Source organism: Penicillium chermesinum, assembly GCF_028974085.1.
Source record: "Penicillium chermesinum strain IBT 19713 chromosome Unknown utg000007l:1.0-2695246.0:1.0-2697696.0, whole genome shotgun sequence".
Taxonomy (NCBI): Eukaryota; Fungi; Ascomycota; class Eurotiomycetes; order Eurotiales; family Aspergillaceae; genus Penicillium; species Penicillium chermesinum.
This window is the reverse complement of record NW_026695317.1, coordinates 98220-124080: the sequence shown is the minus strand read 5'-3', so window position 1 is coordinate 124080 and position 25861 is coordinate 98220. Positions and strand designations below refer to the sequence as shown.

Here is a 25861-nt window from a genome sequence, read left to right as displayed (position 1 = left end):
TTCTCATTCGAGGATATCGCCGGGGCCATTCTGGTCTTTTGTCTGCCCGTTGGAACGGGGCTCTCCCGGGATCACGAAACCAAAAGCACGATGCGGGAACTTTTCTCCTTTCTTTTCATCTATGCATGGAGTCCCTCTCTTTGTGAGATTATGCACTGGACTTTCAGGGACCACTGTGGACCCGTGGAACCACCGAGGTCGTCTAAGGTCTATCGTATTGATACGTGCCTGGTCCGATGACCAAATTCTCCTAGGGCTTTCGGAGAGTGTCCGTTCAGAGCGGGCGAGGGCCGCCAGCCAAGACCGGGGCACCCCAGTGGACCGGGAGATGAATGGAGGCGAGGCATTTGCAGCGTGTGTGATTGGCAGCCGGAGCAATCGCCATTTGTGGAACAGCTCGCATCGCGCTCTTGGCGTGGGGAGAAGCATGGCGAACGTGGCTTGATTGTGGGGAAATTTGAGAGAGTTGGGGGACTTCCGCTTAACAGACCATCCCTGCCACTTCATGCCATTCCTCCGATTACGGATTCTCCTCCTTATCTCTTCCTCCAAACCCTGCTTTGTTTGCCGTGTATCGGAAGTCTGGGCCTTCGGTAGGGGCCCCCGTCATGTTAAACAGTTCAACTTCCCAGGAGAACAGACACTACGAGAACAATCCGAGAACTCGGTCATCTCGCTACCCAGTTGTAAAGCGAACCGAAGTCCTTCGAGATGAAGCACATTTCTCTACCGAATCCGCGACATGCAGGTCCCGAACATCCATATGCATTGTGGACGTGAAAACGCATAGTCCAGATTGCGCTCCGCTGTGGCCAACGGACTGTTACGAAAAAGAAAGAACAGCCCGTAAACTCCCGCAAATCCCTGTAAGCCCAGTGCGATCCCTGTAAAATCCTTGCGGCGGATGGGTCTAGCTAATCTCCGCCGAAACCAGAGTCTACCCCTCATTACTTAATGCCTAGAAAGAAGGAAAAAAAAGGAAAGAAAAAAAGAAGAAAAAAAAAAAGGCGCAAACCTCAAATTTCTACTAGAACGTCCATGAACCCATGCGTTTCTCCATAGGTATAAGTCATAAGTGATCATGCAGGAGGTATTCACAACGTAGTCCCATGCGATCATTGAACGTCAGGCCTCTACAAGCGAGGGGGAATCAAAACACCCATAGCCTTTGACTACACTCATCTCATCGACCTCCGAATACTTCGTCTTGAATGTCCAGCCCGCTACGGAGTTATCAAGCATTTCGCAGCGACCGCGCGCGACTTCGCTTGTCCGCCACAGACAGGTCCCCAGGATGCCTAGTTCGGAGACAACGTCACCCTCGGCCACACCGGCGGGGCTCATAAGCAGGTTGGACGAGATGGGAGGGTCGATTCGCTCCATCAAGACATACGTAGACCACTGGCGTTCTGGCACAGAGCGAAGGAAATCCGGGACATCACTGCCATAGATATTGTGACCGCCTCCCTCGAGAGATGGCTTCAAAATATACCGCGTCGCACGCTTTGGGTCGCATGCGAATCTCCGCGCTTGCAATCCTTCGAACGAGTCATCCAGCGGATAGATAGCAGCAAACGTTGGCCGAATAGCGGCGGCTTCCGAGTCAGTGAGGAACCGTTCGAGTGCACCGGGAACCGTCAGAGCTTGCTGAACTTTCTTGAATGTCGCAAGGTGGCAGAGAATGGATGGACACTTGATTGCTCTCGACTTTTCAAGTTTCTCCCGCGCTTCTCGGCCCGTTTTGTCGTATTCACGGGCTTCGTATCCAGCTCGCATGTATACTACGGATATCTCGAATGGACTCGCTGAATCTAGCCACGGTGGCTTGAATAGGAGCTCCCGCGACTCGGTAAGCCAGGTGTAGTCGAGCACGTCCGGTCCAAACTCGAGTCTATGGGCAGGTACAGGGTCATCCTTGTTCCACAGAGCATACTCGAGGGGTCGCTCGTCAGCGACATTGAACTGGTTGCAACAAGTTAGTCCCGGCTAGTCAACAGAGTCACTTACTGGGCAAAACTTGCATTATATGGCTGGACAACGAAAAGGACGGCGGTCTGCTTCGCTAGCTTTGAACGGGCCGCCCCGTACAAAGCATGTGCCGCGGAAATGCTGGATACCAGAGACTCGATATTCTCATTAGGAGGCAGCGAAGCGTGATCGAATTTTGTGTCCTCGGTATCATAATGGCCGGTTCGCGCGAGGAACCGATGCATATCAGCCACCTTGTTGGCATGGCTGGCCCCTGAGCACGAAAATGAGTTGAATTCCACCTGCTTCAATGTACAGCCAGCCAATTTGTCTTCATTGATTCCTCCTTCCTGTGCCTGAAGCATATAATCTGAGCGGAATATCCCCAGGCTTGCGGGTTGGACGAAGCCATCCTTTTTCACCGACTGATAGATACCCCAAAGCACGGCGGCGAGAGGCTCTGTGGAAATCAGGTCTTGAACTGCATCGAAGATCCAGTCCTCGTCTTCTGAAATTGCACAGTACAGTTTATTGTAGATACGCTGTATGCCCTGGGCTTCTTCGAACCGCGCCCGTGGGAATCGAGTGGGAAAGCACTGCAAGATCGAACAGGATCAGCCAACACCCACGGTAGATGAATCATTTGCTTCTGACTGACACTCACTCCCACCGGCTGGGATAACACTGTATGTTCGTCCTGGGTGCGAACCAGCTTCAGCAAGGATCCGTGATTGAGCTGCCAATCCTAGACAATGGTCAGCTAAGTTTCTTTTCCTATCTTCCTTTCAGCTAAGCAGACCTTTATATCTTCCACTAGGGTGAGCAGTCTCTCTTCGCTCAGCTCAGGGGGGGTACTTCATCTCCAAGACGAGAGGGACCGGTCGATTGAAATGGGGAGCGGCTCAAGTCCTTCTACGTGGGGTTCTACTCCACCCCTCATACCCCCGCAGGAGGAGCCTCTATGATACGATGTCACCCCCGACACTTTCTATGCCAATCGATGAATACGGGGAAACACCGTGCCAGACCAGCTTTGCATGAGCCAGTTCTTGGGGACCCCCCCGCAAAGGAAGATCAATAGCCCCTGATTCTTCTTTCTGGAGCGGGAACGTATGGGCCTCTGCAATTTCAACTCGTCGGCGAGTCTCGTTATCTACTGCCCAACGTGAAGTATTTGGGCGGATTCTGCGTCTCTAGCATCGTGGGACTGCATCTTCGATCGGTCTACCTGATTATCCAAGTCACATGACTGGAGGGGGCCGAATCCCACGCTGTGACCATTTCCCCCCCCCTCGAGCCAGGCCCAGCGAGGTCGCCCAGGTCCTATCCTCACAGAGGTTCAAGGTGTTCCCAAGAGCTACCGGAGCAGCCTTTGAGATGAGTGCATCCCTCCCCACCGGCTACAGCCTCCACGCCGGTTACCCGTCAGTGCCACAGTACTTGCATCTCCGTGTTGCAGCGGGGCTCTCGGCCAGAACAACATCCCAAGCTGCCGCAGTGGCCGGCGGAAGTTGGTTCGGTTGCTATATCGCGTTCAAGGGGGGAGATGGCCAAGAAACACCGGTCGCAATGGGTCGCGTCATCGGGGATGGCGGGTGGTATTTTCACATAGCGGACATGGCAGTCGACCCTGCCCACCAGCGAAAAGGCCTCGGGGATGCAGTCTTGAAAGCGCTCATCCAGCAAATCAAAGAAGCCTCGCCATCTGATGGCAAGCCGTACATCTCGCTCCTCGCAGATAAACCTGGACGCAAATTATATGCAAAGAACGGGTTTGTGGAATCTGCACCGGAGTCACTGGGGATGGTCTTGCCTTGAGAGCCGCTTGATCCGGCCCTAGATCCAGCTTTGATCATGTGAAATATCGTGGTGCTGTGCACAGTAGACTATGCTGCCGTTCTCCGATCGCCATGCCAGACTTATGCGGCACTACTCCCTCACATACTAGGATTAGACGAGTAAATCAATTCGACGGGGTCGAGAACTTGAATAGCGCGATTACCGACTGTGGGGCCGTAGACACGCGTTATCTGATTTCGCTCGGCAAATGCGCCAGTGGGCGCTGTAGGCGACGACACGTGAAAGGGGGGGTTGGACATGCGCAATCTATGTGTGAGCTGACGGTCACCTCGCTTCGATCTTCTCATTGAATCTGAGTGGTACCTGTTCTAGTCTCCCCCACCGCGCATTTGCACCTGCATTACGCGTTCCCAGAACAGTCAGGATCGGCGGGAAAGGATGGCTGGTCTGATTCGTCTTCAGGTTCCACCACCTGAGCCAGCCGAAGGATCCGGGCTTCGCCATCAGAAGTATCGGGGAGTTGAATATTAATATGAAGGTCTGACCCGGGGTGTGGAACAATCGCTGCGTCAAGCGTCTCATTGCCGGATCTAAGCTGAACTTGGCTCCCCTGTTGCCAGGATGCGATTCACTCCATTCGCTGCTCTCGCGGCCTACCTTGCTCTCGCAGAGCATGGATACGCGATTAATATCATCTCCTCCAATGACGATGGATGGGCGGAAGTCAACATCCGCACCTTCTACCAGGCCCTAGAAGGAGCCGGGTACTCGACAGTTGTATCAGCCCCCGCCGAGAACCAGAGTGGCACTGGATCCTCTCAGAAAACACCCACGACGCTCACTGAACCCTGTGAATTCAACAGCTGCCCCGCTGGCAGCCCGCCCGTCGGGCACAACTCTTCGGACCCGCGTCTGAATTATGTCAATTCCTATCCGGCTACTTCCATCCAGTATGGGATCGAATCAATTGGACCCGCGATCTTCGGAGGCCGTCCAGATCTCGCGGTCGCCGGGCCCAATGTAAGTCCGACCACGGTGCAAGGCAAAGATTCTTCTAATACCTCTTCCAGGTTGGCAATAATATTGGTCTCGCAGTCTACTTATCTGGCACAGCTGGAGCGGCGACGTATGCCGCTCACAATGCAGGCATCCCGGCCATCGCCTTCTCCGGGGCTTCGGGGTCTCAAACTGCATGGAATGCCTCTGCGACGCCACCACTGTATAGTCAGATATATGCAGACTTGTCAGTCAATGTGACTGACACACTTGTGTCCTCGGGCACTCCCTATCTTCCCGACAATGTCTGGCTGAATGTCAACTTCCCGGATGTTTCGGATTCGGAATGCAATGCCGTCGAAGATTTCTCATTTATATTGACTCGCATTCATGTTGCTGTGCCGCTGGTCACCCCAGATGATGTGACCACCTGCGGCAGCTCTCGTTTACCAACTGAGTTGGAAGTGTCTTTGAAATCGGGCTGCTATGCCAGTATTTCCGTCGGCATCGCTAGTACTAAGTCGGATGCAAATGCTAGCATCCAGGGCGAAGTGTTGCACAAGCTTAGCGACATAATCACTTGTCTCCCCTGATCAACACCGGGCTACTATTGGATATAATCGTTGGATATAATTAGTGCAGTATCATCGCAGATGAAATTTCACCTCGAACTCGGCGTAACGCTTTGAAACTTCTAGTCAAGTTATGTGAACATGTTACTGGGATCGATCGCTCGTCTGGGCTGGCGGGTCAGGATACATCAAGTGCCTGGAAAGAACGAATCAAATGCTCCACGGTCCGCACGAGGATTCCCTAACGAAGCGTTCCTTTCGCAGCCGAACGCGGGACGCACGGAGATTAAGCCGGCGATCATCCTCCTTCTGGGATTGAGACCGTTGCGAACCATTCCGCATCTCCACTCTTGTGGATCAGCCCCCCGAAGTTTATGCGCGAATGAGGAAAGAAAGGATCGGACTCCGCATCTCCCAAAACATCCCAGCGCTGTTATACCGATCTCTCCATAACTTATATGATATCGCTTATAAGGATTCGCCTGAAGCCCATTAATCCCTTATCATGCCGTGTTCAATCGACCTCGCTCGCTTGACGTCGATCAATTGGTTCTAACGAGGTCGTCGGGGTCCCTTAAACCATCCCTTCTAGCACGACGGGGATGTCTACTTAATCTATCAGCCATACCTCTGTGGTCAATGGCTGTGTGCCTTTCTCGGGGATTAATGCACTGGCACGAAGTCAGATCACCACCAATTCGCCGATATTCCTTCTTCTCTATCAAGTCCTGGCCATTCTCCCAGCCGGGGGTCCAATGGTGAGTGCAGTAGATTCGGCCAGACAGAGTGGAGGCATTAATTAGATATGAACGTATATGGCCATTGGACCATTCATGTGGCTTATGACCACTGTTGGAGGAATCAGCCCTTGTTCGCATGGGAGTCACTGCCTACCTCGGCGCATGCACTGAGCCAAACGGATCTCGGAACGGGCAATACACCCTCCATCAATGACCACGTTGCCACGAACCTAGCAGGGGCTACCGTTTAAAGAATAGGACTCGATGGTCTGACTGAGGCCCATTGTATTCTAGCTTTCGATATAGAGTCCTGATTCATCTTTTTTTTATACTGTCACTTAGTGTGTCACGCAAACGTGCTTGCGATGATTATAATGGGCGGAGAAACGGATCGCGGGACCTATAGCTTGTGTCTTAACTAGGGAGCTGAACATTACCCTGTAGCTACAAGCACCACACGAACTTTTCAGCTCGTCCTTCATCCACTCATATTCCCAAAAGGAAATGTCGAAGCAGATGACGGATAAACCGAAAAGAATGCCTCGAGATCCATGGTTGAGAAATCAAAGTCCCATCCCATTTCAGACTGGGTGAAGTCCGGCAAATCATCGCTCGAGCCACCGGAGCGACCAGTCTCAGGGCCTTCGGGCGCAGGATAGGACCATTGGGATGTGCGGGGATCAGGTCGCGGGCCCAGTCGATAATTCGTCGGAATTGCTAAGTCCTCCTGAATGGGCTGTTCCTGGCTTGGTGCACGAGGCTCTGGCAGCATAATCTGAAAAGCGCCTGTCTGGACAGGTTCCTTGGCGGAGTTTGGGTTTGGGGACCATTCATAGGAGGGATCTATGTTGCGAAGCGTGGTTTGTATAGCTGAGATGGTACTCGTCGTCGGCTCTTCGCGCTTCATCGTGGACAGGTTGTGCAGTGCGGCGTATACCCAGCGAAGATGAGAAGGCGCAGAGCTTGGATCATGCATAAAGTCATAAATCAAAGTGAAAGCGGAGCTACTCATGAAATAGCCGTTATATGGCATTTGCTGTACCAGGGACATGTGATCAGTATACACAGCGTTGGTCTGGACACGCAGGTCTACCCACCTTGACAAGCTCGTTTATGCGAAAGATGCTTGATAAGAAATGAATTGACTGCCGAGCAGCAGTCAGGGAGTATTCGCAGGCCTCGTTCAGCCAAGAGGGCATCTCTGCCGGTCGCTTCGAGGTGCGGCTGTTGACGTTGTGGGCGTCCAATTTCATTTCCCGCCGCCAGTGCCCCCGAAAATATGAGGAAAGGTCGAAAGGTCAGTAGCATGATATGGTAATATTCTTGGAGAGTATCAGTAGGGCCCTCGTAACACTAATTGACGGGAACTCACGGGTACTGAAAATCATCTGCTGGACCCCTAGGACTCCGGCTTGGACATTGGAATCTAGAGTCAATCCCAGGGCTCCTTTCAATTGCTCTTGGAGAAGACGGAGGTCCCCCGCGATAGAGCGCGAAACTCTCCACATATGCAATAGTGACTCGTGTCTACATCCATATATTTCATGAGCGGAGCGGGATATTGATTTACATAGATTGCCCAGCAGCCGGATGAAGGGGTCTCTGGGATATTCGATCGCAGCGTCCTTGAGGGATAACGCGGACGGACGGCCTGCGTGGAAGCAGAACCAACTTTGAAGCCCTGTTAGCACTGGGGTATCAAGCCAAAGTCCATAATGCTCACGTTTCATAGATGTAAAGAGACCAGAAAGTCATTCGCCGTTCTTCGATGATCTCTGGTGTTTGGACTTCATTCCCAGGGACTTCCTTATGCAGACCAGCTGCCAGTGCTTTCCGGGATGCCGTTCCGAGGTGTAGAAACGCCGAATTTGGTCGACCTGACTCGTTTTGAAAGTTGGCGTACGCTTGCTGTCAGCTTATTGTCAAAAGGTGCCGGGAACGAGAGACTTATCATGAGTAACGATATTTGGACAGTCTGAATATTGACCACGTCATCAAATGGCACCATCAATGCCTTGGTGCGGTCGTACAACAGATCCGCCCAGGTATCATGTTCTGTCCCAATGGAAGCAATTCCCAGGATGATCAGAATGATGGCTTGTGTCAAAGTATCTGGATGTGCAGATGGAGAGTGACTGTACAGCTGCTCTAGCCAGGCTTGTAGCTTGTTTGGTGGTTGGAACGGCATGAGGATATACAGTGTGGACAAGAACCCAGAGAGAAGAGTATTTGCGAGCCCATATGGCAAGAACATGAGGGCCATGTCCCCGCTAGCAGTGGAACGCCCCGTTTCATGCGATTCGGGGATCCCAAAAAAAATACGGCGAAAGCTAAACAGATCTAGGCCTGCTCCGGCTTCTTCGATGTCATTCGCTGGTCTTGAAGGCGCGCTGGGATTCGCGACCAGGTCACGGTATACATGCTGCATAAGAGAAAAATGGGACGTGGGTCCATAATAAAGTTGAACCTGACATGACGGAGATGCCATGTGTGTCGCCGACACGCTGTTGGGATAGTTCTGGATTAGCGATGCGCCTTGAGGCCGTGGAAGGCCGCCCGACTCGGGCGATGAGCGAACATCCCGCTCATCGCGACGGGAATCGCTGATTTCGTGCTTTTTCCTGCGATGGCGAGTGTAATCTCTGTAAATGCAGGGGGTGTTGCGCTGATGACACGTTTTGCAACTTTAAAAGACCTATTAGAACAATTCCAGCTACAGCAGCGGGCCAGAAGACGCGGAAAATAACCTACGGATTAGCGCCGTTACAGCGGATCTTGCGCTTGCGGCACTCCTGGCAGGCTTTGGGGATCCGCCAGTTAGTAGCAGACGTGCTGGAGGCTTCTTGCATTTTATTTCCGGGTCCGACCAGGATACCTCCGCAATGGCGAGCTCGTCAGCATGACCCAGCCTTCTCAGGTGTTCGTCTAGATTTTTATCCGCGTATATCCGAGTCAGCTGACCTCGTTCGCAGCCCTGCTTCGTTATACCCCTTTTTTGTTTTTTGAGTTTTTGTTGGTTGTGAGCACATTGCTGTGTATAAAGGGATACTGGGACTTTATTTTCCAGTGATTGGCCTGCTATAATATGATCCTAGCTGCGCGATCCCTTGTTCAAGCGATGAGTTGGATGCTCGGCACCTTGAAATATAGATATGCAAGCAATTGGTTCGCCTTATGGCATTGGCGTCCACCACATTACCTCTGGAGAACTACGCATGCTTCTTGGTGTTTCTATACATTACCACCTCTCTCACTGGCAAGAACATCGTGGAAGGGACTTTTTTGATTATTGGTAGTTTGAAACGACAGAAGCTGACTGATTCTGGCGAATTTGAATGTCCTTTTGCGTACTTCGGATGCGGACTCGGCATCATGTTTTCCCGACGCCAGCTATACCGAAAGGGAAACCCGTATTGAGGGCGTACATCACGTGCTCAATCAACGTGTCTCAGCAGTCCACGCAAGCATTTCCCAGCCAGGGCTGGTTCCACTTCAATCTAGTGCTTGTACCGGGAGCGGGCCGTTACTGGCTCCGTGATAAGGATTCCCTGCTTTAAGCAGAAGCAGAACACAAAGTTGGCCGTCGTGCCGGGGCTGCATGGGGTCAGCATCTCCACGGGATCTAATCCATGGAAATAAAAGCATTAGAGGTTAAGGGGGACAAGGCTAGCGCTGGCACACTCGACAAGCACACGGACCAAGTTAAGACCGAAGAGGGAGTCCCGAACACCATAAACCCAACGAGCAACATAGTCGATGTTTCTTTTAGTGTTTCCTCCAACCCAGAGAAAGCATTCGTGGTGTGGCATTCCCAGGCATATGCCTGGGGATTGTTGGCAATGGCTCTGTGATTCCACCGCGATGGAACCGGCCCTTGTGGGCGTTGGTTCCCAGCTTGTGCTATCGCAAACCCCAAATCTCGCCCGATTATTTATCGATCCAGAAGCTGAAGAGGCGACCGAATTCCATATCGTCCTCGCGCATTGCCAGCGAGAGGGAATCAGGTTTGCTTATATTGTACGGCGGGTTCCTGTACGTGGGATACATGGTTTTTCTCAGCACTCTTTCTGGCCCGCTAATCTGAATTCAATTCGATCCAAATGGGTCTATGCTACTTACGCTCGGGATTGAGAGCACCAGTTCTCGGTGGACGGTTGGGAGGCTTCTTGATTGGACTTTCCGACGCGAGGCCGGAATACAGAACGTGGTTATCAAAGAATCGGCAGCAGAACTTTGCTTATTCGAATATCGAGCGTGTTCGCCTGCCTACCAACACACGCATGGTATATTGCGCCTCTGCGTGCGATGTTGCGTACGGTGTAGCGTACGGTTGGGTAATGCACTATCTGACTACGCTAGCAGGCCGGTCCTGACACTATTTTCCGTTGGACTGTCGACTTCAAAATAATGAACACATTGGCCGTAGACCTCAATCACGAAAGTGCTGCGACCACTATAGCCGCGAATAATCCTTGTCGTTGTTTGATGGGTGCTAGGACGACGGCGTTGATCAACCCCCCTCGTCAATCCGATCGGGCTCGGATGTACGGCAACGCTCTTGGCTGGTCTGTGGGTCATCTTCAGTCCCATTTTGTGGGCAATCTATTTCGGGGCCCATGAAATGGAGAGTGATCAAAAAGTCTAAATAGCTGCGGCGCGAGAGTCTTTGATAAATCGGGGTTATAAAGTCGATGAACTGAAGCCGCAGCTAAGACAATGCCATAGGTCGGGATGTTTCTCTGTATGTTTACCTGCTTCTAAGGTTTAGCTGGTGCTCATCGAATCCGGCCGGACTCTGTATTTTTAGGCGACAGAATTTCACGCAATTAGGCTCCACAAATCCCCTTTGTGGGGTTTGCAAGAGGGGTCGGATAACAGCCCCACGTCAGGATTGAGCCGGTTAGGAAATTGCAATTTTATCTTATTAAAGGTGCTGCACGAATAGGCTGTAGTAGGATAGCCAAGGGGTTAATGTGGTTTTCTACGCGTTTTTTGTCTCCTTTTGTGGGCTTGTTTCGAGAGTTCGGGGTCCATGGCAAATGTGTTTCAAACTACCGGGGCCATAGCCTAGGGCCTCGGTCGTGAATGAGTCTGGCGGTCTTTGTGGTAGGTAGTGAGGATGTCGCTGTCCCAAAATCATGTTTTCCCCCATCGGTTCGTATTGCGATAAATGAATAAAAGCTGAGACAAGGCTGTTGTCGTCCGTTCGCACAACAATCGACAGATCAGCATCATCCAAAAAGCTTGGCTGAGCTTGGCGCCGGCTCCACTTTGTATGGCGACGAAGGTGACGACGCTAGCGTCGACGCTTACGCATGCTCCGGGGCATCCACAATAGTGCTGTTTCTTTAATAAGGAACGCCTTAGATTTGTCGGTTTTCTCTGCAATACTTGTTGGCAGATCACTCGACTCAGGTGTAATAAAAGGAAAATGGGCTGGCTTCATGATCATGTGTAGAGCACCCGGTCCAAATTGTTTCGAGCTATCTGATGAACACTCGAGTCAATAACGACGCCTTTCATTCATCCTGGTTTTTCTTCAGGCACCGACGATGGGGCTCATCAACTTTCCAGCGGCCTTGCGAATCGTTGCCCTCGCTGGCATCCTCCTCGCCGACCTAGCCTATAGTATTGATTTGGATATCAATGATGAGCGTACGTGGCAAGACTATATATTTTTCTTATTTCCCACGCCAGACCTGTCAGGGCCCGGAAACAGAAATGAAACCTTTGACTAACTCGTTGATTCTTTCGTCCACTTAGAGTCGATCAAAGCCGCTGCCAGCACGACCACCTATGCGATGATGACATACTATAAAGGGAACGAATCGGGCCAGATCCCGGGCGCCTTTCCAACCAAGTGGTGGGAAGGATCAACCCTTTTCCTCGCCTTGCTCCAGTACTGGCATTTCACTGGGGACACCACCTATAATGACGAGCTGCGCGTGGGGCTGGAATGGCAAGCTGGCGACGACGATTATATGCCCTCGAACTATAGCTCTTTCCTGGTGAGGCCTTCCATAGACCGCAGTCCATTTGTTGTTTCTAATGTGGGTGTCAGGGGAATGACGATCAAATGTTCTGGGGATTGGCGGCCATGACAGCTGCTGAATTACAATTCGCAGATGCAACCGACGTCGGAAGTGGATACTCCTGGCTCTCTCTGGCACAGGGTGTGTTCAACAGCCAGATCAAGCGCTGGGATAACACCAGTTGTCATGGTGGTATGCGGTGGCAGATTTGGGAGTGGGAATCTGGGTACACCATGAAGAATGCGATTTCAAACGGTGGATTGTTTCAACTGTCAGCGCGCCTTGCTCGATACACCCACCAGGCGATATATTCGCAATGGGCTGAAAAGATATGGTACTGGTCCTTATCCACACCTCTGATAAGCAATTCAACGTGGCATGTAGCCGACTCGACCTCGGCCATACATCACTGTGATGACCAAGGCGATACGCAGTGGACATACAACTACGGCACCTATATGATGGGCGCAGCATACATGTACAACTACGTGAGTCTGGAGTTCATGGGTCATTGCTCGGAGCCTAAACCCTGCGAAAATTGACCTGCCCCGCCCCTCGAGAATGAAAGGCTTTGACTGACCTGATATTGCCCCCCTGCAGACCAACGGCAGCACAGTATGGCTGGACGCGGTAAATGGACTTTTGACAAAAACATTTGACACTTTCCTTTCGAACAATATTTTGGAAGAAATCACCTGCGAACCAACGGAACAATGTAACGACAACGACATCCTTTTCAAGGGCCTTCTGTCATCCTGGCTGTCCTTTACAGCTCTTTTGGTCCCATCAACGTATAATAAAATCATGCCTGTCCTGAAAGCCTCAGCTCAAGCAGCTGCCAAGTCATGCACTGGCCACAATAACAACACCTGTGGAGTTCGCTGGTATCTGTCTACTTACGATGGCTGGATCGGAATGGAGGAGCAGATCAGCGCCACCAATATCTTCGTTGCCAACATGATCGCTTTCGACCGGTCGGCTCCCGTGACAGCCTATACAGGGGGCGACAGTACGAGCAACCCATCAGCTGGCGAGACTAACAGCAGTGACACCAATCCAAAAGAAAGCCCTATCACTGCTGCTGACAAGGCCGGGGCTATAATGCTGACCATCGCCTTCGTAGGAGGCTGGATTGGTATTATGGGATTCATACTTATGGGTAGCTGAGTGAGTTGTTTAATAGTACTTTTTTTGTTGAATGCAAAGCGTTTTCATACGAGCTTCGAACAGATGTGATCGGGATGTCATTGCTCCTTAGCCATCCGATTGTGAATTCTAAAATCCAAGCCGGATAGGCTGATTAACTGCAAGTGCTCTTGGGTAGAGGGATTAGGCCTTCAATCCGGCCACCAGTTGATCGCCCAGGTCCTTGATGCTCGCCTCGAAAGCGTTGCGATCTCCCGCTTGCCAGTCCGCCGAGCTTCCAGGAACAGCATCCTGTCCAGTGAAGCCAAGGTACAGCACATCGTCCGGACCATGGCCGTTGTTCCCGTTAATGCCATCATCGGGGAAGCACATCTGAGCCAGGGCAATAGAGGCCTCGCCCGTGGAATCTGCACCGTTGGTATCACCCCAAACGCCGTAGAGCTGGACGAGAAAGACAAAAAGAAACAACGGTTAGCGATGCTCAGCCCTCCCTGTCGGTGCCGATCGAAACATACCACTTGGTTGTTACAGACAACCGCCATCACACTCAATGGCTCCATGCCATATTGCGATGGATCGAAATTGGTGTTTCCAAACACGACGTACGAATGGATGTTGGCATCCAGGTCCTCGATTCCATACTGGCTGAGTGAATCCTTGAAGGCGGTCTCGTCCTGGCCGGTCTGATCCGAGCCACAGTCCCCGCCCTTGTCGTTCAGCCCGTCGCAGTCGACGTCCATGTTATCGTATTGGCCCCCATTTCCGGAGCTGTGCAAATAGATCACACCATCGATATCACCGCAATAGGCAAAGGTCGAAGCACCACCAATGCCGTCGGTAAAGCCCCCGGCGAGCTTGTTGTTGCATTTTCCCGACTTGCGACCGTTAGATCACTGATTCGTGCTCAGGTATAAAGAGCCATACCTTGTGCGCATCGTAGATCTGCTTCAGATTGTCGGGTAGATCGTACGCATTGGCGAGCCCAACCGCCAAGAGGGCAAGGAGTGTCTGTGAGCGCATCTTTGCAGGAGTGCCCGCGATTGAGTTCTGATCTCATGTCACCGCGCTCGCATTTATACTTCTTCGACCCTAGACTCTTGATTGTTCTGTTGACATCATGCCCCTGAAACTCATTTGTTGTGGAGAGATCGGTTCGCAGCGGAATACCATATCGGGAGTATGGATACCCCAGAAAAGGCCACAGCCTATTCTCATTGGCGGATTGGCCTGAAACAAGCTGCAGAAAAATGGGGCCATTCGCCCCAATTTCCCACAAGATGGCGCTGGGGCTAAATAACGATTCCCGTACTCTTCAGGTTTCATTTTGCAGGAGTAGCTTGATGCTCCTCGATGTGGCATATGATACACTGCGAAACGGCTAGTCCCCGAACAGCAACTGGTCTCTAGTGCCTATCCTGAGCGAAAGCCGAGGCGAGCTGTTTTCTTGGCTATTACGTCGTTTCTGGTTATCACCTGGTCATGATCCGACTGCCTGCCATCATTTGGGTACAACGACACCTCCGGGGCCCTCCTGCGGATTGGTGAAGGCTTGAAGACGCGAAAAATGATCCATAGAGAAGGTGTTGGGCAACATGGACTGAATACCCATTTTTCTCAGATATTTTCACGAGGGCAGATTCGACCCCCAATTCTAGGGGCCTCGAGCATTGGCCCCTCGGAACATTGAAGAGAGTTGGAAGATTTGAGTGTAGGCCTGGAGTTACCAAGCGCGAGGAATTTGGAGTGGAAAAATGGATCCTTTTGGTGTAAAGGCATTTTTATCCGAGCATTCCTCTCCACGCGCCATGCACCAAGTCGGTTTGTGCTTCAGGCCCGATCGGACTCTATTTGTGGATGCCGAAGACGATTCTTTGCCCATCCATTCCAGTCTAATTATTGGCGCCATGTTCTGCATCTGTGGAGAGTAATGTGCTGGCCCGTCGTGGTTGGTCCGCCAGCTGATCCACTCGACGGAGCTGAAGACCTCCGAAATGATGCAGGAGGCCTGTCGATCCGTGAGATTGCCAGTGACTCTAGGGGGCCTTGCCGGCAACGGGGAGGCTGGATAATGTTCAAGTTGCGTATATAATCTTTCAGGCCCCCGTTCTGGGTCTCGTTAAGGGACTCTTCCCCGTTGCTCGCTGACCCCGACATGAAACATCCCCCATTGAACTTACTCCTTGCAGGCCTGCCGGTCGCGCTTGCCTGGCTTCCCACCGACGCTGGGCGAAGCTTGTCGGCATTCTCGAGCAACGGCACCAGCAAAATCCGAGGTGTCAATCTAGGATCCTCCTTTGTGGTGGAGCCATGGATGGCTTATACTGAATGGCACAAGAACATCGGCTGTGGCCAATACAAGGCCGAGTGGGAGTGCGTGCAGGGAATCGGACAGGAGGCGGCAAACACGGCGTTCAAGAAGCACTGGCAGACCTGGATCACCCAGGACGATATTAGCAAGATGCGATCTTACAGTCTGAATACCATCAGAGTATGTTGAGAAGACCTCATCGAAAGTTTGTGGTCTCTGACGGGGAAAAAAAACAGATCCCAATCGGATTTTGGATGGACGAGGACCTTATTAACGACAATGAGTACTATCCTCGCAACAATGCCCTAGAGGACTTTACCAATATCTGCCAGTGGGCAACTGATGCAGGAATGTATATCATCGTTGACGTACATGGGGTCCCCGGAGCTCAGGAAGCTCATCAGCCCTTCACTGGCCGGGTGAGATCAATTGATGGTGTTTCCCAAACGCTCTTCTAGGAGGCTAACGTTATGTAGTACGTCGACAATGCAGAGTTCTATCAAAACGATGAGAATGCCGAGCGGACTTACAAGTTCTACGAATACTTGATCGACAACTTCCAAAACAATACTAATGCGTTCAAGAATGTCGGCGCCTTGGAACTTGTCAACGAACCGTTTCAGAACACCAGGAACGCAAGCACGAAATGGCTGGTGCAGACCTTCTACCCGACGGCTATTGACCGTATCCGTGCCAAAGAGGCATCCCTGGGTGTCTCCAGCGCGGATGCCTTGCATATCGTCACCATGGTACGAAACAAGATCTTTCCCTTCAACTCAGCTTTTATTGACCTGAGCGTGCTGAATCCCGTCAAATAGGACGATAAATGGAATTCCGGTGGCAACCCAACGCAAGACCTCAACGCTACACAGAAGACTCACCTTCTTTTCGATGACCACAATTATGAGAGCTACCTAATCTCTAATGCCTCGTCGATCGATGAGTTCGTCAGCGACGCTTGTGGAGATAATCGTAAATCGGCTGTCAGTCCTAAGGTTGTTGGCGAATGGAGCTTGACATTCAACAACAAAGGCGACAACTTTACTCCCATGAGCAACCATGTCAGCTCTTATTCGAAGTGGTTTTCAGCCCAGCAGAGACAATATGAAGCTTTGAGTGGATGGGTCTTCTGGTCCTGGAAAACCGATGAGGGCCTCGTCAACGTGGAACAATGGAACTACCAAAGTGAGTTGACAATCAAGGCCTTAGAAGCTGTGGACTGTTGCTCACCAGTATTTCACAGAGGCTGTCGAGGCGGGAATCATCAACACGGACTTGAATTCCCAGTACGCCCAGAACCCATGCTAATGGATCAAACCTGAAGAATTGTGGTAAACCGTCGGGATTGTTTCTTATTGAGTTTGGGGGAACGCAACTCTCCAATGAAAGTGTTCTTACAATCAACATTTCTCCAATGCGACATAGCACGAACCGCAATAATTAGCTCGAACCGGTGGCTCTAAACGAGACCCTTATAGTAAACAGTGCCAAACCTGGTGATACGAGTAGCAAGTCGGATCTTACGCAAACGGCGAAGAAGCAAAACCATGGCGCGCAAATTGGAGTATCTCTAGATGATTTTCAAACAAGATAACTACAAATGGCCAACTGGTTCCCATCAGTCCGGTGGGCCAAGTTAGCCCGGCGCTTCTCCGCCCAGAATCATTCGCGAATGTGCTGATTGCCTATGATGTATCTTCGTGAGGTGCGAGATAGGCAAAGCGAATCAGGACGCGGAATCGCATGGTGTGGAGGATCAAAATAAGGCCCGCCTTGCCCAGCCCAGGCGCTCAGGTGCCCAGGTGGACATCGAAATGATTACGTAAGATATGCGCTGTTGACTCGGAACCTCGGGGAAGAGGGGCTGTATATGTGCTTATCAGAACGACCACAATTGCACTGTACTTTGCGTACTGTGTCATCAAGTTCTCTCTGCGCCAACAGGCATTCTCCGAGGCCGGAAAGAACGAGCGGTCCTGAATCTCCAGTGGAGGATCAGCTTTTCTGCTTCAACTGCCTTGATTCTCTTCGAGGTTTCCCTGCCCATAACACCCGCCCTGTCGTTCTCCGATCTACCAGTTGGGTGATATTATGGTTTTGACCATCTCCGTAGCTGGAGACTGTCTCTGTAACTGTCGCTTTATTTAATCCACCCAGCCGCCACAGGAATCCTCAAGATGGGATCTGCAGTTGATTGGTCTCAACGTCCCACCTACTCGCCAGAGCAAATTGGGAAGTACTTTGACCGAATCAAGTTCCCGACAGAGTCCCGGCAATCACCAGTCGTCCTGGCAGGTGCGAATGGTGACAACGAGAGGGCGTTGTCGTTCTTGAAGGTACTTCAGCGCTACCAGGTGGCAGCGGTGCCATTTGAGAACCTTGATTTGCATTACTCGGTACATCGACAACTTTCCATAGATGTGCAAAAGCTTTTTGAGAAAATCGTGGACGGCACGTCTGAGCGTGGAGGGTACTGCATGGAAAACAATACCGTTTTTGGAACGGTACTGCGAAGCCTCGGATACCAGGTAACCTCAGTCGGAGGGAGGGTGAACGAAGCTGCACAGCCGATATCCGCTTCCAAGAACTGGAGGGGCCCCAAATACGATGGATGGTAGGGTTCGCCTTGGGAGCTCTCCTACGCCGCACCTGCGTTGCCTGTTAGGAATGCATCACTAACAGGTCTTGTAGGAACCACATGGTCAACCTTGTTACCATCGGCGAACAGAAGTACCTGGTTGATGTAGGTTTTGGTTCGAATGGACCACATCAGCCCGTCCCATTATCTCCGGATGTCGAATTTCACAACGTGGGCGAACAATCTGGGCGCTTGCGTTACGGATCCATCACGCAGCATACCAGCTCAACCCAGCGCCTTTGGCAGTATGAAATTCAGAATAGCGGTGCAGACTGGATCCCCGCCTATTGTTTCACTGAAACCGAGTTCATTCCTGAAGACTTTACCATGATGAACTATTATATGAGCACTAGCCGGGACAGCTGGTTTACGTTCTCAGTCGTGTGCGTTCGGATGCTCTTGGATGATACGGGTGAATCCCTTGTGGGCGACTTGACACTGTTCAACAGCTCGTTGAAGAGGAGGATTGGAGCCACAGCAGAGCATATACAAACGTTCTCCTCCGACGAGGAGCGCGTTGCGGCATTGGCGAAAACATTCAACATCCACATCGGTTTGGCTGATCGAGAGAGCATCCGTCGCACCATTTCGGAGATTCTCTAGGCTTTCTGGTGGCAAAGCCTCACAAGTCTAACATGGCTGAGATAATATATTTTCAAAAATTTCGACCGATCATATTGTGCCCTTGTCCCCTTCTTTACCTCCAATCACCCTTCGCACAGGGGCCCAGGGTGATTGTTTTTTTCGGAAGTCACACGTTTAACGTGGATTACATTAGTAGAAGGAGATCGGTGACGGTAAGCTCTAAAGTCTGTATTCGATTAAAGCAAATCGGCTGCCGGTCCCTAGAGTGCTCAGTCTCACAGAAGGGTACCTGGAGCCTGAAGAACTATATGAAACTCCAAAGATCAACAATGGTTCAACGAAGCGAATATCCCTTCCAGTTAGGCCTATTTACAGACCCGCAGGGTCGAAGTGCCATACTCCTTCACACGCAGTTGGCCTTCCCAATCTGATGCAAGCTGTCTTTGCGTTTAGATCAGCTACAAAGCTATACAGCGTCTCAGTTTTCCCATGTGGGCTAGTTTTCCTGTTGATGGAGGTGGGGAAGCCGTCCTCGTCCTCCAACATCTTGTCGAGACTCTCCGTGGGTGTCAAGCCCTTTTGTACTTCCTGTCGTGCTTCCCTTAGCAGTACGGTGATGCGTTCCTGGCGATGAAGAGAATCTGGGAAGATTAACGAATCACTCACGGCAGGATCATGCTTGACCAAAAAGTGGTTAGTGTGCGCGATTTGTCCATCGACCATCTCCAGCTGGGCAATATCCATGTGGCTGAACTCGATGGACGTTCCACCTGTCTGATCTGCGATCATGATATGCCCAGAAGTGCCTAAGGTAAGCGACCGCAGCCGAGCAATCGCCTTAAGACGACTTTCACAGTCTAGCACCGTGCGGAGGGCAATATGGATAGGGAGAGCATCAAATTTGATGCCCTTCGCCCGAATGGCGTTGATGAAGACTGCGACTCCAGCGGAGTTTAGTCCGCTTTTGCTCAGGATGCCTGCTTCGGTAGCCAGGCTTATCTTGGGTCGAGGCACTGTGCCATCTTGTCTTGGTTTGATATGGAGAATGACCAGTCGGGCCTTCTGTCCTTCTTCCCACTGTTGGATCATTGTTAATGGTGAACGAAGCAAAAGATCTGCAAGCCACATACATCCCAATTTTGACCTGCAACACTGAAGCTATCGGTCTTCCATGCCAGGGCAGTGCAGCCATCATTCATCATCCCCATGGAAATTTCCGATCTAGCGTTCAGTGTCAAAATGGACGAAAAAGAGACACCAGCTCCGACCGCAATTCCTGAGAGTTGATGGTGAGTAAGTTGAGTGCATATTGACGAAGGCGTCTTTTGAAGGAGGATAAGCTCTGGATGGTGGCGGGTATCGAGATACCTTTCATTTCTTCAACAAGATGAGGAACGTGTTTTTCGAGAAAGGGTTGGTATTTTATCGCGTGCTCTTCTGCAGTTTCCCAATCCATATTGCTATTGCGTTGGAAGTATTCACGATAAAATAGAATGCTTCCATGTACTAGGGCTTTTGCCTGGCTTCCATGCTGGAACCCAATCTAGAGATCTATTTGTAAAGATCCTGCGAGAACAACAGATGGGTGATTGCGACTTACCTCGTAGGGAGACCCGGAGCAAGAGATCTCGATCATTTTGCAGTGAAAGAAAGCTGAAATAGATAGTAGGTACTGATAACGGAGTTTATCGCCTCTTTATGGTCCAGTAGAACTAGCGTCGTCCGGGCCAGGACGGATAGACAGAGCATTATCATCGGATGAGCCGAAGGGTACCAATGAAAAAGTAGTTAGTCTCCATGCAGTCATTCGGAATGAGCCTCCCATAACCGGTTAGTTTCCGGGGAAGCTTCTTTGATTGCTCCGACCCCGCATGCCCGCATGGACCGCCGGCTATCTTGCATGATAAGCCATCATACTATAAAGTAGACCCGCAGGAGCTTCGCTTATGTTTAGTTCGCATTCAAGTTTTTCTATCACACCCAAGACCTCTTTCTTGCTGTTCGGGATCGACCACCGCCATGGCTGTAGAAATTCAAACCGAGAAAACTCTGAAAGACAGTCCGGATTATGCAAGGGAGGTCGTGGAGAATGGTGGGATCTACGACCTGTTAAGTCCAGAAGAAGACAAAAGGATTCTCCGGAAACTAGACATACGGTACGGGCTCTAACGGCCAGTCCGCTTTTTCTCAAAGACGAGGACTAAATCTTCCCTAGTTTGCTACCTATCTTAGCTTTCTCGTATCTATTTCAGTACCTGGATAAGTCCGCGCTTGCATCAACTGCAATTCTTGGCCTAAAACAGGATTTGAATCTAAGTGGGGATGAGTATTCCTGGTCGAGCGGAATATACTTCTTCGGATATTTGGTGGCATCCTACCCAGCAGGCATAGTGATGGTCAGATGGAGGGTTGGGAAAATGATCACTGTGTCAATGTGAGTGGCCAAATTTGATCTTGCACTTTGGTCATGAGCTCTTTACCATGACGAGGACAGGCTAATGTCGAATTTCCCCTACTTTGAAGTTTGGCTTGGGGGGCCATCCTGATGCTGACAGCTACATGCACAAACGCCAATGGTCTGCTTGCGGCTCGCTTCTTCCTTGGTATCGCTGAAGCTGCAATTGCACCCGGTCTCACCATCATCATATCGATGTTTTACAAGAGATCTGAGCAGCCACTACGCCAAGGCGCATGGTTCCTCGGCACTACGTGCGCAGGACTATTCGGGGGTCTCATCAATTATGGTATCGGGCATATCAATAGCATTGCACCTTGGAAGGTAAATCCCTCAGTGTCCAAAAGCCTCCACACACCTCAAGAGACCATTTTAATCGTCTGAGAATAGGCCGTCTTCCTGATTCTGGGTGCCGTCACTATTGTCTGGGCGCTCTGCACCATTCTTTTGCTACCAGACACACCATCCAATGCATGGTTCTTGACGACCTCGGATCGGGCCAAGGCAGTCACACGAGTCCAAGAGAATTTAACGGGCGTAAAAAGCGACCATTTCAACTGGGCGCAGTGTCGAGAGGCATTCGCGGACATGAAAACTTGGTTTCTTGTTCTCATCCAAGTGGGCGCTAATATTCCGAATGGCGGGGTCTCAGCAGTGCGTTTCCCCTCCTTGATGCCAAATTGTGCTTGGCGCCAGCTTGCGTTTGGGCAAGATCTGATCGGTTTGCAGTTCCGACCGACTATTATCAATGGGCTTGGGTTCAGCACGTTCGATACCCTACTTCTTCAGTGTGTGCCATATCTGGTTCAGTTTACTGTAATTCTTGTTACCTCAGGTGGAAGTACTTACTTCCGTAATACACGCACATATTGGATGATGGCTGCATTCGCTATCGCCCTGCTTGGAGCATCGCTCGTTCGAGAACTACCAGCGGACCATAAATGGGGACGTTACGCGGGGACTTGCCTCATGGGAGCTTTCTCGGCTGTGATTCCATTGCTTCTGTCGATGGTGTCTGGGAATATTGGCGGTTTCACTAAGAAAACGACAGTCACCTCATTGGTAAAAGACACTCCCCGTCAACTCTAGACTCGATGACCCGCACAGGGTGCACTAACAAGCACGGAATAGAGCTTCATTGCGTATTGTGCAGGAAACATCATCGGACCACAGCTCTTCTTTGAATCGGAAGCGCCTTCTTACCGGTCGGGTTTCATCGCACTCATGGTATGCCAAGCGGCATGCTTTTGCTTATGCCTCATCTTTCGATTTTATCTGATCTGGCAGAATCGAATCCGAGATAACCAAGGCGAACATGCTGCCGCTGCAGAGCCGAGCGAAACGGAGATAGAGATGATGGCTATGATGGATAAGACGGACAAGGAAATCGTGCAGTTTAGATATGTATATTAGACTGGCTTGAGTTCCTCCTTATGAGGTAATGAGAGAATATTCCACGTCATTCTTGCAGTTGTGGGTGGAGTCACTGAAAAGTGGCCCAGAGCAGCTGTTAAACATATTCACATCGTTCATCCAGGAAAAGTCCATCTCGAAACCGACATCAATCTCTTCCCCCCAAGTCTCAGACTGAGTTTCAACGGCTGCGAATGAGTCGTTGGATATCCGTGACAACATCCTACCGAGTTCAGGTTGCTCATGGACCAGGCCAGTTATGAGACGGATTTTGTAGTATGTTGCGTGAGGGATCCCCAAGAGCTCAGGAAATCTATGGCCATCATATCGAGGAGCTGGGGATGCAACTTCAGACTCTATGCCTCCATCTGTATCTTCTCCAGTCCTCCTATTGAAAGTGTATGTAGTACCTGGAACAGCGCCACGCTTGTCAACGCCGCGTAGTGTCTGATAAAACTCGTTGAGAAGTCGGATGGAATTTGCGAATGATTTGGCCAAGCTCCAAGTCCTGGCCCAACCATCAAGCAACAAAAGTAAGTAATCCACATCTGACGCGGCCTGATCAATATCACGGTCTGTGAATCGCATCGCTCCCGTATGCACCAGACGACTGCAATGGTGTATCCATAGTAGCACACTGGCGGAAGTCACCATTGGAATTGCAAGACATATTCCAGGTGGGGAATATTCGAGTCTGAATGGTCGGGTGTCAATCAATCGCAGCATTTCCACCACACGGTTGGCACCCGCTATAGATATTGAAATATGGTCGGATCTCAGACCCTCGGCATCAAGTCTTCCGATAGGCGTGACTGATTCTAAAATGTCGGCATCTTCCAGTTGTGGAAGATACTCGTGGTGTGGCAGGAACAAAGCATGCTGGAGAAGAAAGTGCATACCGATGAAGTGTGAAAGCTGTCCAAGACATCGATGCGCCCGTATGTTACTTTCAGACCATTGCATTTCGTCTGGGAGAGATCGTAAGAATTCTTTGATCTTTGCTTGATCATGCCATGCCTTCCCTGTGGGCTCGAAAAGTGGGCATTGTGACGACCGTCGGCCGCGGTCCACATATGCCTGCGCAACGGGCGACCAAAGGAGAAGAACTTTGACAAAACAGGCGAGCAGTGACTCTGCGGGATCAGGCGGAGCGATTACCCCCAGTTCCACCTTGGGGCCTGGGCAGTCATGCCCAAAGGCAAAGGCAATGTCATTACATGGGAGATGTAGGTTTATCAGAGACACATCAATAGTTTGTGTCCGAAATGTGCAGTATGCTACCAGGCGATCGAGGATAACACACGCCCAAAATGTTCGGCGTCGGATCTCACGCTTACGCGGAACATAGCGCCAGTTATACTCATTTCTCATTCGTAGCATTTGCGCCATTCGCACAGCGAGGCCGATATGCAACCATGCCTTTGATGTTGCCATGGTTAATATCTCGCATAGGCCCAAGACTAAGTTCGCTTGTATATTGATTACTAGATTTGTCAGTGGTCGGCCGAGGGCGCAGGGACCGGAATAACACAACTTGTTGGATTGTCAGATGACTGACGAGATGAATCTTGTGCTCTGGCTCTATAGAAGCGCACAATACTCTTGGAGCTTGTAAAACGAGGGTCTATCCTTGCTTCGGCGTCGCTCAGATACAGCGCAGAGAGAGAGACGATAGACTCCAGGAGAAACCGATTCTCTTTCGTCACAGGCTCGGCCTGAAGTGCGTCTAGAAGGACACAACCACAAAGCTCGGACATATGATGAGTTTGAATGAACAAGTGCATCAACCTGTGGTGTAACTGGGCGGGAAGTGTATGCAAGGCCTCGTCAACTGTGTGCTGATGGTCGACAAGTGGCCCTGAGATGGCCGCTTCGGATTTGTCTGGAACCCGGCTTGTCGAACCGGGTTCTTCCCAAACCAACACCTTGTAGCCACCGGGCGCGGGGGCTTCTGACCAGTGGCATGGCCGGCGTTTTCGAAGACACACGTCACATCGAGGTCTTTCCCCGCTGCATCTAATCTTATGCGTCCGACTGGACCAGAGATATCACATATCAGTAAATCAGAGTGGTTATCAGCCTCCTTGGAACGAAGTCTACACACCATTCTTGGCAGGCTTGTAAGCTGCGAAGGCGACGGGCTCTGGGCATTCTGGCATGTGGGATCTGCACTGGGCGGAATGGAGACCGTATTCTCTTCTCTGCGGCAGTACCTTCGATCAGTGTGCAAGGACGCAAAGTTGGAGCGATGCTGTAGTTGAGTGGAGGTGGGGAGATAAAGAAAGTTGTCTCTACGGTCGGCGGCTAGTTCCGCTTATGGTACTAAGAACGCCCTTTTGGTTTGGCGATTTCACTTTCTCAACTTGTTGAATCCCAAGAGTCACGGTGATAGGGCCTCGCATGGCGCACGGTGGAGATTATTCCGAACATACCCCCATGGTAGCAATTTCGTGGACTTGAATAGAGATCCACCCGACCGTGGAGTTTTGGCCTCCCTGATACTTGCATGCACTAGTTCGCGGGGCAGAAAATCAACAGAGGGAGGAAAACGCAACGTGCAATAACGGCGCAGATCATGAAACTTGTTCTCAAGGCCAACCTTCGCAGCCTGCCTGCATTGCGTTTTTATGGGCAATAGGATGTGGTGGGTGGGCTTTGGATGGGGCTGTGATGACGGACTGTCTATTTCGGAACAGGAAGTACGGTGAGAGTGAAGCATTCCTTAGGAGTACGAGCAAGAAATACGACCCAGAGGACCTCTTTCAAAACGGCGTTCCCGGGGGTTCAAGCTTTTCAAATAGGGACTGAATAATGTCACAATGTGCAATAATATTATGAAGGAGCTGCCAGATTCGGCTAGCACTAATTGGCCAGGCAAGAGGATAAGTATCAGAAAATAATTCACGATAGCCTTACAGTCAAGTAAGGATTGAACCTTATGCCTTTTGCTGAAGAGATCAACTCTTCTTATATAAAGCTCCGTTACTGGGGCCACCACAAGTTAGAACTCAATGCCATTCACGCCGCTATATGTAGGGGCATCCCTCATATTCCATGATCCAGCTCGCCATGAAGAGAATCGTTCCTACCCGGAGTCAATTCGATTTCGCTTCAAGGATAATTTGGTATAACTTTCAAGGAAATTCAACATTGAAATCTATGCTTTTGGACAAATGTTTCGTCATATAGAAAAGGAAAATCTCTTACT

At 50.8% G+C, this 25861-nt stretch overlaps 13 protein-coding genes across 13 annotated transcripts; 5 read left to right on the top strand and 8 right to left on the bottom strand.

Moving 5' to 3' along the window:
• Positions 1 to 1125: 1125 nt before the first annotated feature.
• N7468_008738 (uncharacterized protein) lies at positions 1126 to 4067 on the bottom strand (the record flags this gene model as incomplete). The annotated part of the gene is made up of 5 exons (XM_058478034.1): positions 1126 to 1962; positions 2118 to 2564; positions 2633 to 2713; positions 2911 to 2927; positions 3914 to 4067. The coding sequence occupies 5 exons, from the start codon at positions 4065 to 4067 to the stop codon at positions 1126 to 1128; spliced, it is 1536 nt and encodes a 511-aa protein (XP_058326364.1).
• Positions 4068 to 4389: 322 nt separating this feature from the next.
• On the top strand, positions 4390 to 5357 carry N7468_008737 (uncharacterized protein; the record flags this gene model as incomplete). Its single annotated transcript, XM_058478033.1, has 2 exons — positions 4390 to 4788; positions 4839 to 5357. The coding sequence occupies 2 exons, from the start codon at positions 4390 to 4392 to the stop codon at positions 5355 to 5357; spliced, it is 918 nt and encodes a 305-aa protein (XP_058326363.1).
• Positions 5358 to 6554: 1197 nt separating this feature from the next.
• N7468_008736 (uncharacterized protein) lies at positions 6555 to 7329 on the bottom strand (the record flags this gene model as incomplete). Its single annotated transcript, XM_058478032.1, has 2 exons — positions 6555 to 7112; positions 7174 to 7329. The coding sequence occupies 2 exons, from the start codon at positions 7327 to 7329 to the stop codon at positions 6555 to 6557; spliced, it is 714 nt and encodes a 237-aa protein (XP_058326362.1).
• Positions 7330 to 7827: 498 nt separating this feature from the next.
• On the bottom strand, positions 7828 to 8925 carry N7468_008735 (Zn(II)2Cys6 transcription factor domain-containing protein; the record flags this gene model as incomplete). The annotated part of the gene is made up of 3 exons (XM_058478031.1): positions 7828 to 7953; positions 7980 to 8760; positions 8828 to 8925. The coding sequence occupies 3 exons, from the start codon at positions 8923 to 8925 to the stop codon at positions 7828 to 7830; spliced, it is 1005 nt and encodes a 334-aa protein (XP_058326361.1).
• A 2703-nt stretch (positions 8926 to 11628) lies between these two features.
• Positions 11629 to 13275, top strand: N7468_008734 (glycoside hydrolase family 76 protein; the record flags this gene model as incomplete). Its single annotated transcript, XM_058478030.1, has 4 exons — positions 11629 to 11731; positions 11840 to 12084; positions 12138 to 12596; positions 12709 to 13275. 4 exons carry the CDS (start codon positions 11629 to 11631, stop codon positions 13273 to 13275), a joined length of 1374 nt encoding a protein of 457 aa, XP_058326360.1.
• A 162-nt stretch (positions 13276 to 13437) lies between these two features.
• N7468_008733 (glycoside hydrolase family 75 protein) lies at positions 13438 to 14274 on the bottom strand (the record flags this gene model as incomplete). Its single annotated transcript, XM_058478029.1, has 3 exons — positions 13438 to 13695; positions 13770 to 14129; positions 14179 to 14274. The coding sequence occupies 3 exons, from the start codon at positions 14272 to 14274 to the stop codon at positions 13438 to 13440; spliced, it is 714 nt and encodes a 237-aa protein (XP_058326359.1).
• Positions 14275 to 15406: 1132 nt separating this feature from the next.
• N7468_008732 (glycoside hydrolase family 5 protein) lies at positions 15407 to 16846 on the top strand (the record flags this gene model as incomplete). The annotated part of the gene is made up of 5 exons (XM_058478028.1): positions 15407 to 15742; positions 15799 to 15981; positions 16039 to 16311; positions 16381 to 16747; positions 16806 to 16846. Coding segments are annotated over 5 exons (1200 nt in total), but the record flags the coding sequence as incomplete, so codon positions are not given.
• An 893-nt stretch (positions 16847 to 17739) lies between these two features.
• N7468_008731 (arylamine N-acetyltransferase family protein) lies at positions 17740 to 18803 on the top strand (the record flags this gene model as incomplete). The annotated part of the gene is made up of 2 exons (XM_058478027.1): positions 17740 to 18176; positions 18254 to 18803. The coding sequence occupies 2 exons, from the start codon at positions 17740 to 17742 to the stop codon at positions 18801 to 18803; spliced, it is 987 nt and encodes a 328-aa protein (XP_058326357.1).
• Positions 18804 to 19154: 351 nt separating this feature from the next.
• N7468_008730 (peptidase C45 acyl-coenzyme A:6-aminopenicillanic acid acyl-transferase) lies at positions 19155 to 19993 on the bottom strand (the record flags this gene model as incomplete). The annotated part of the gene is made up of 2 exons (XM_058478026.1): positions 19155 to 19862; positions 19916 to 19993. The coding sequence occupies 2 exons, from the start codon at positions 19991 to 19993 to the stop codon at positions 19155 to 19157; spliced, it is 786 nt and encodes a 261-aa protein (XP_058326356.1).
• Positions 19994 to 20019: 26 nt separating this feature from the next.
• Positions 20020 to 20421, bottom strand: N7468_008729 (Peptidase C45 acyl-coenzyme A:6-aminopenicillanic acid acyl-transferase; the record flags this gene model as incomplete). The annotated part of the gene is made up of 2 exons (XM_058478025.1): positions 20020 to 20328; positions 20386 to 20421. The coding sequence occupies 2 exons, from the start codon at positions 20419 to 20421 to the stop codon at positions 20020 to 20022; spliced, it is 345 nt and encodes a 114-aa protein (XP_058326355.1).
• A 909-nt stretch (positions 20422 to 21330) lies between these two features.
• Positions 21331 to 22653, top strand: N7468_008728 (Major facilitator superfamily transporter; the record flags this gene model as incomplete). Its single annotated transcript, XM_058478024.1, has 4 exons — positions 21331 to 21564; positions 21631 to 22302; positions 22372 to 22467; positions 22528 to 22653. 4 exons carry the CDS (start codon positions 21331 to 21333, stop codon positions 22651 to 22653), a joined length of 1128 nt encoding a protein of 375 aa, XP_058326354.1.
• Positions 22654 to 22671: 18 nt separating this feature from the next.
• On the bottom strand, positions 22672 to 24087 carry N7468_008727 (fungal specific transcription factor domain-containing protein; the record flags this gene model as incomplete). The annotated part of the gene is made up of 1 exon (XM_058478023.1): positions 22672 to 24087. The coding sequence occupies one exon, from the start codon at positions 24085 to 24087 to the stop codon at positions 22672 to 22674; it is 1416 nt and encodes a 471-aa protein (XP_058326353.1).
• Positions 24088 to 24436: 349 nt separating this feature from the next.
• N7468_008726 (uncharacterized protein) lies at positions 24437 to 25372 on the bottom strand (the record flags this gene model as incomplete). The annotated part of the gene is made up of 2 exons (XM_058478022.1): positions 24437 to 24944; positions 25086 to 25372. The coding sequence occupies 2 exons, from the start codon at positions 25370 to 25372 to the stop codon at positions 24437 to 24439; spliced, it is 795 nt and encodes a 264-aa protein (XP_058326352.1).
• Positions 25373 to 25861: the final 489 nt, after the last annotated feature.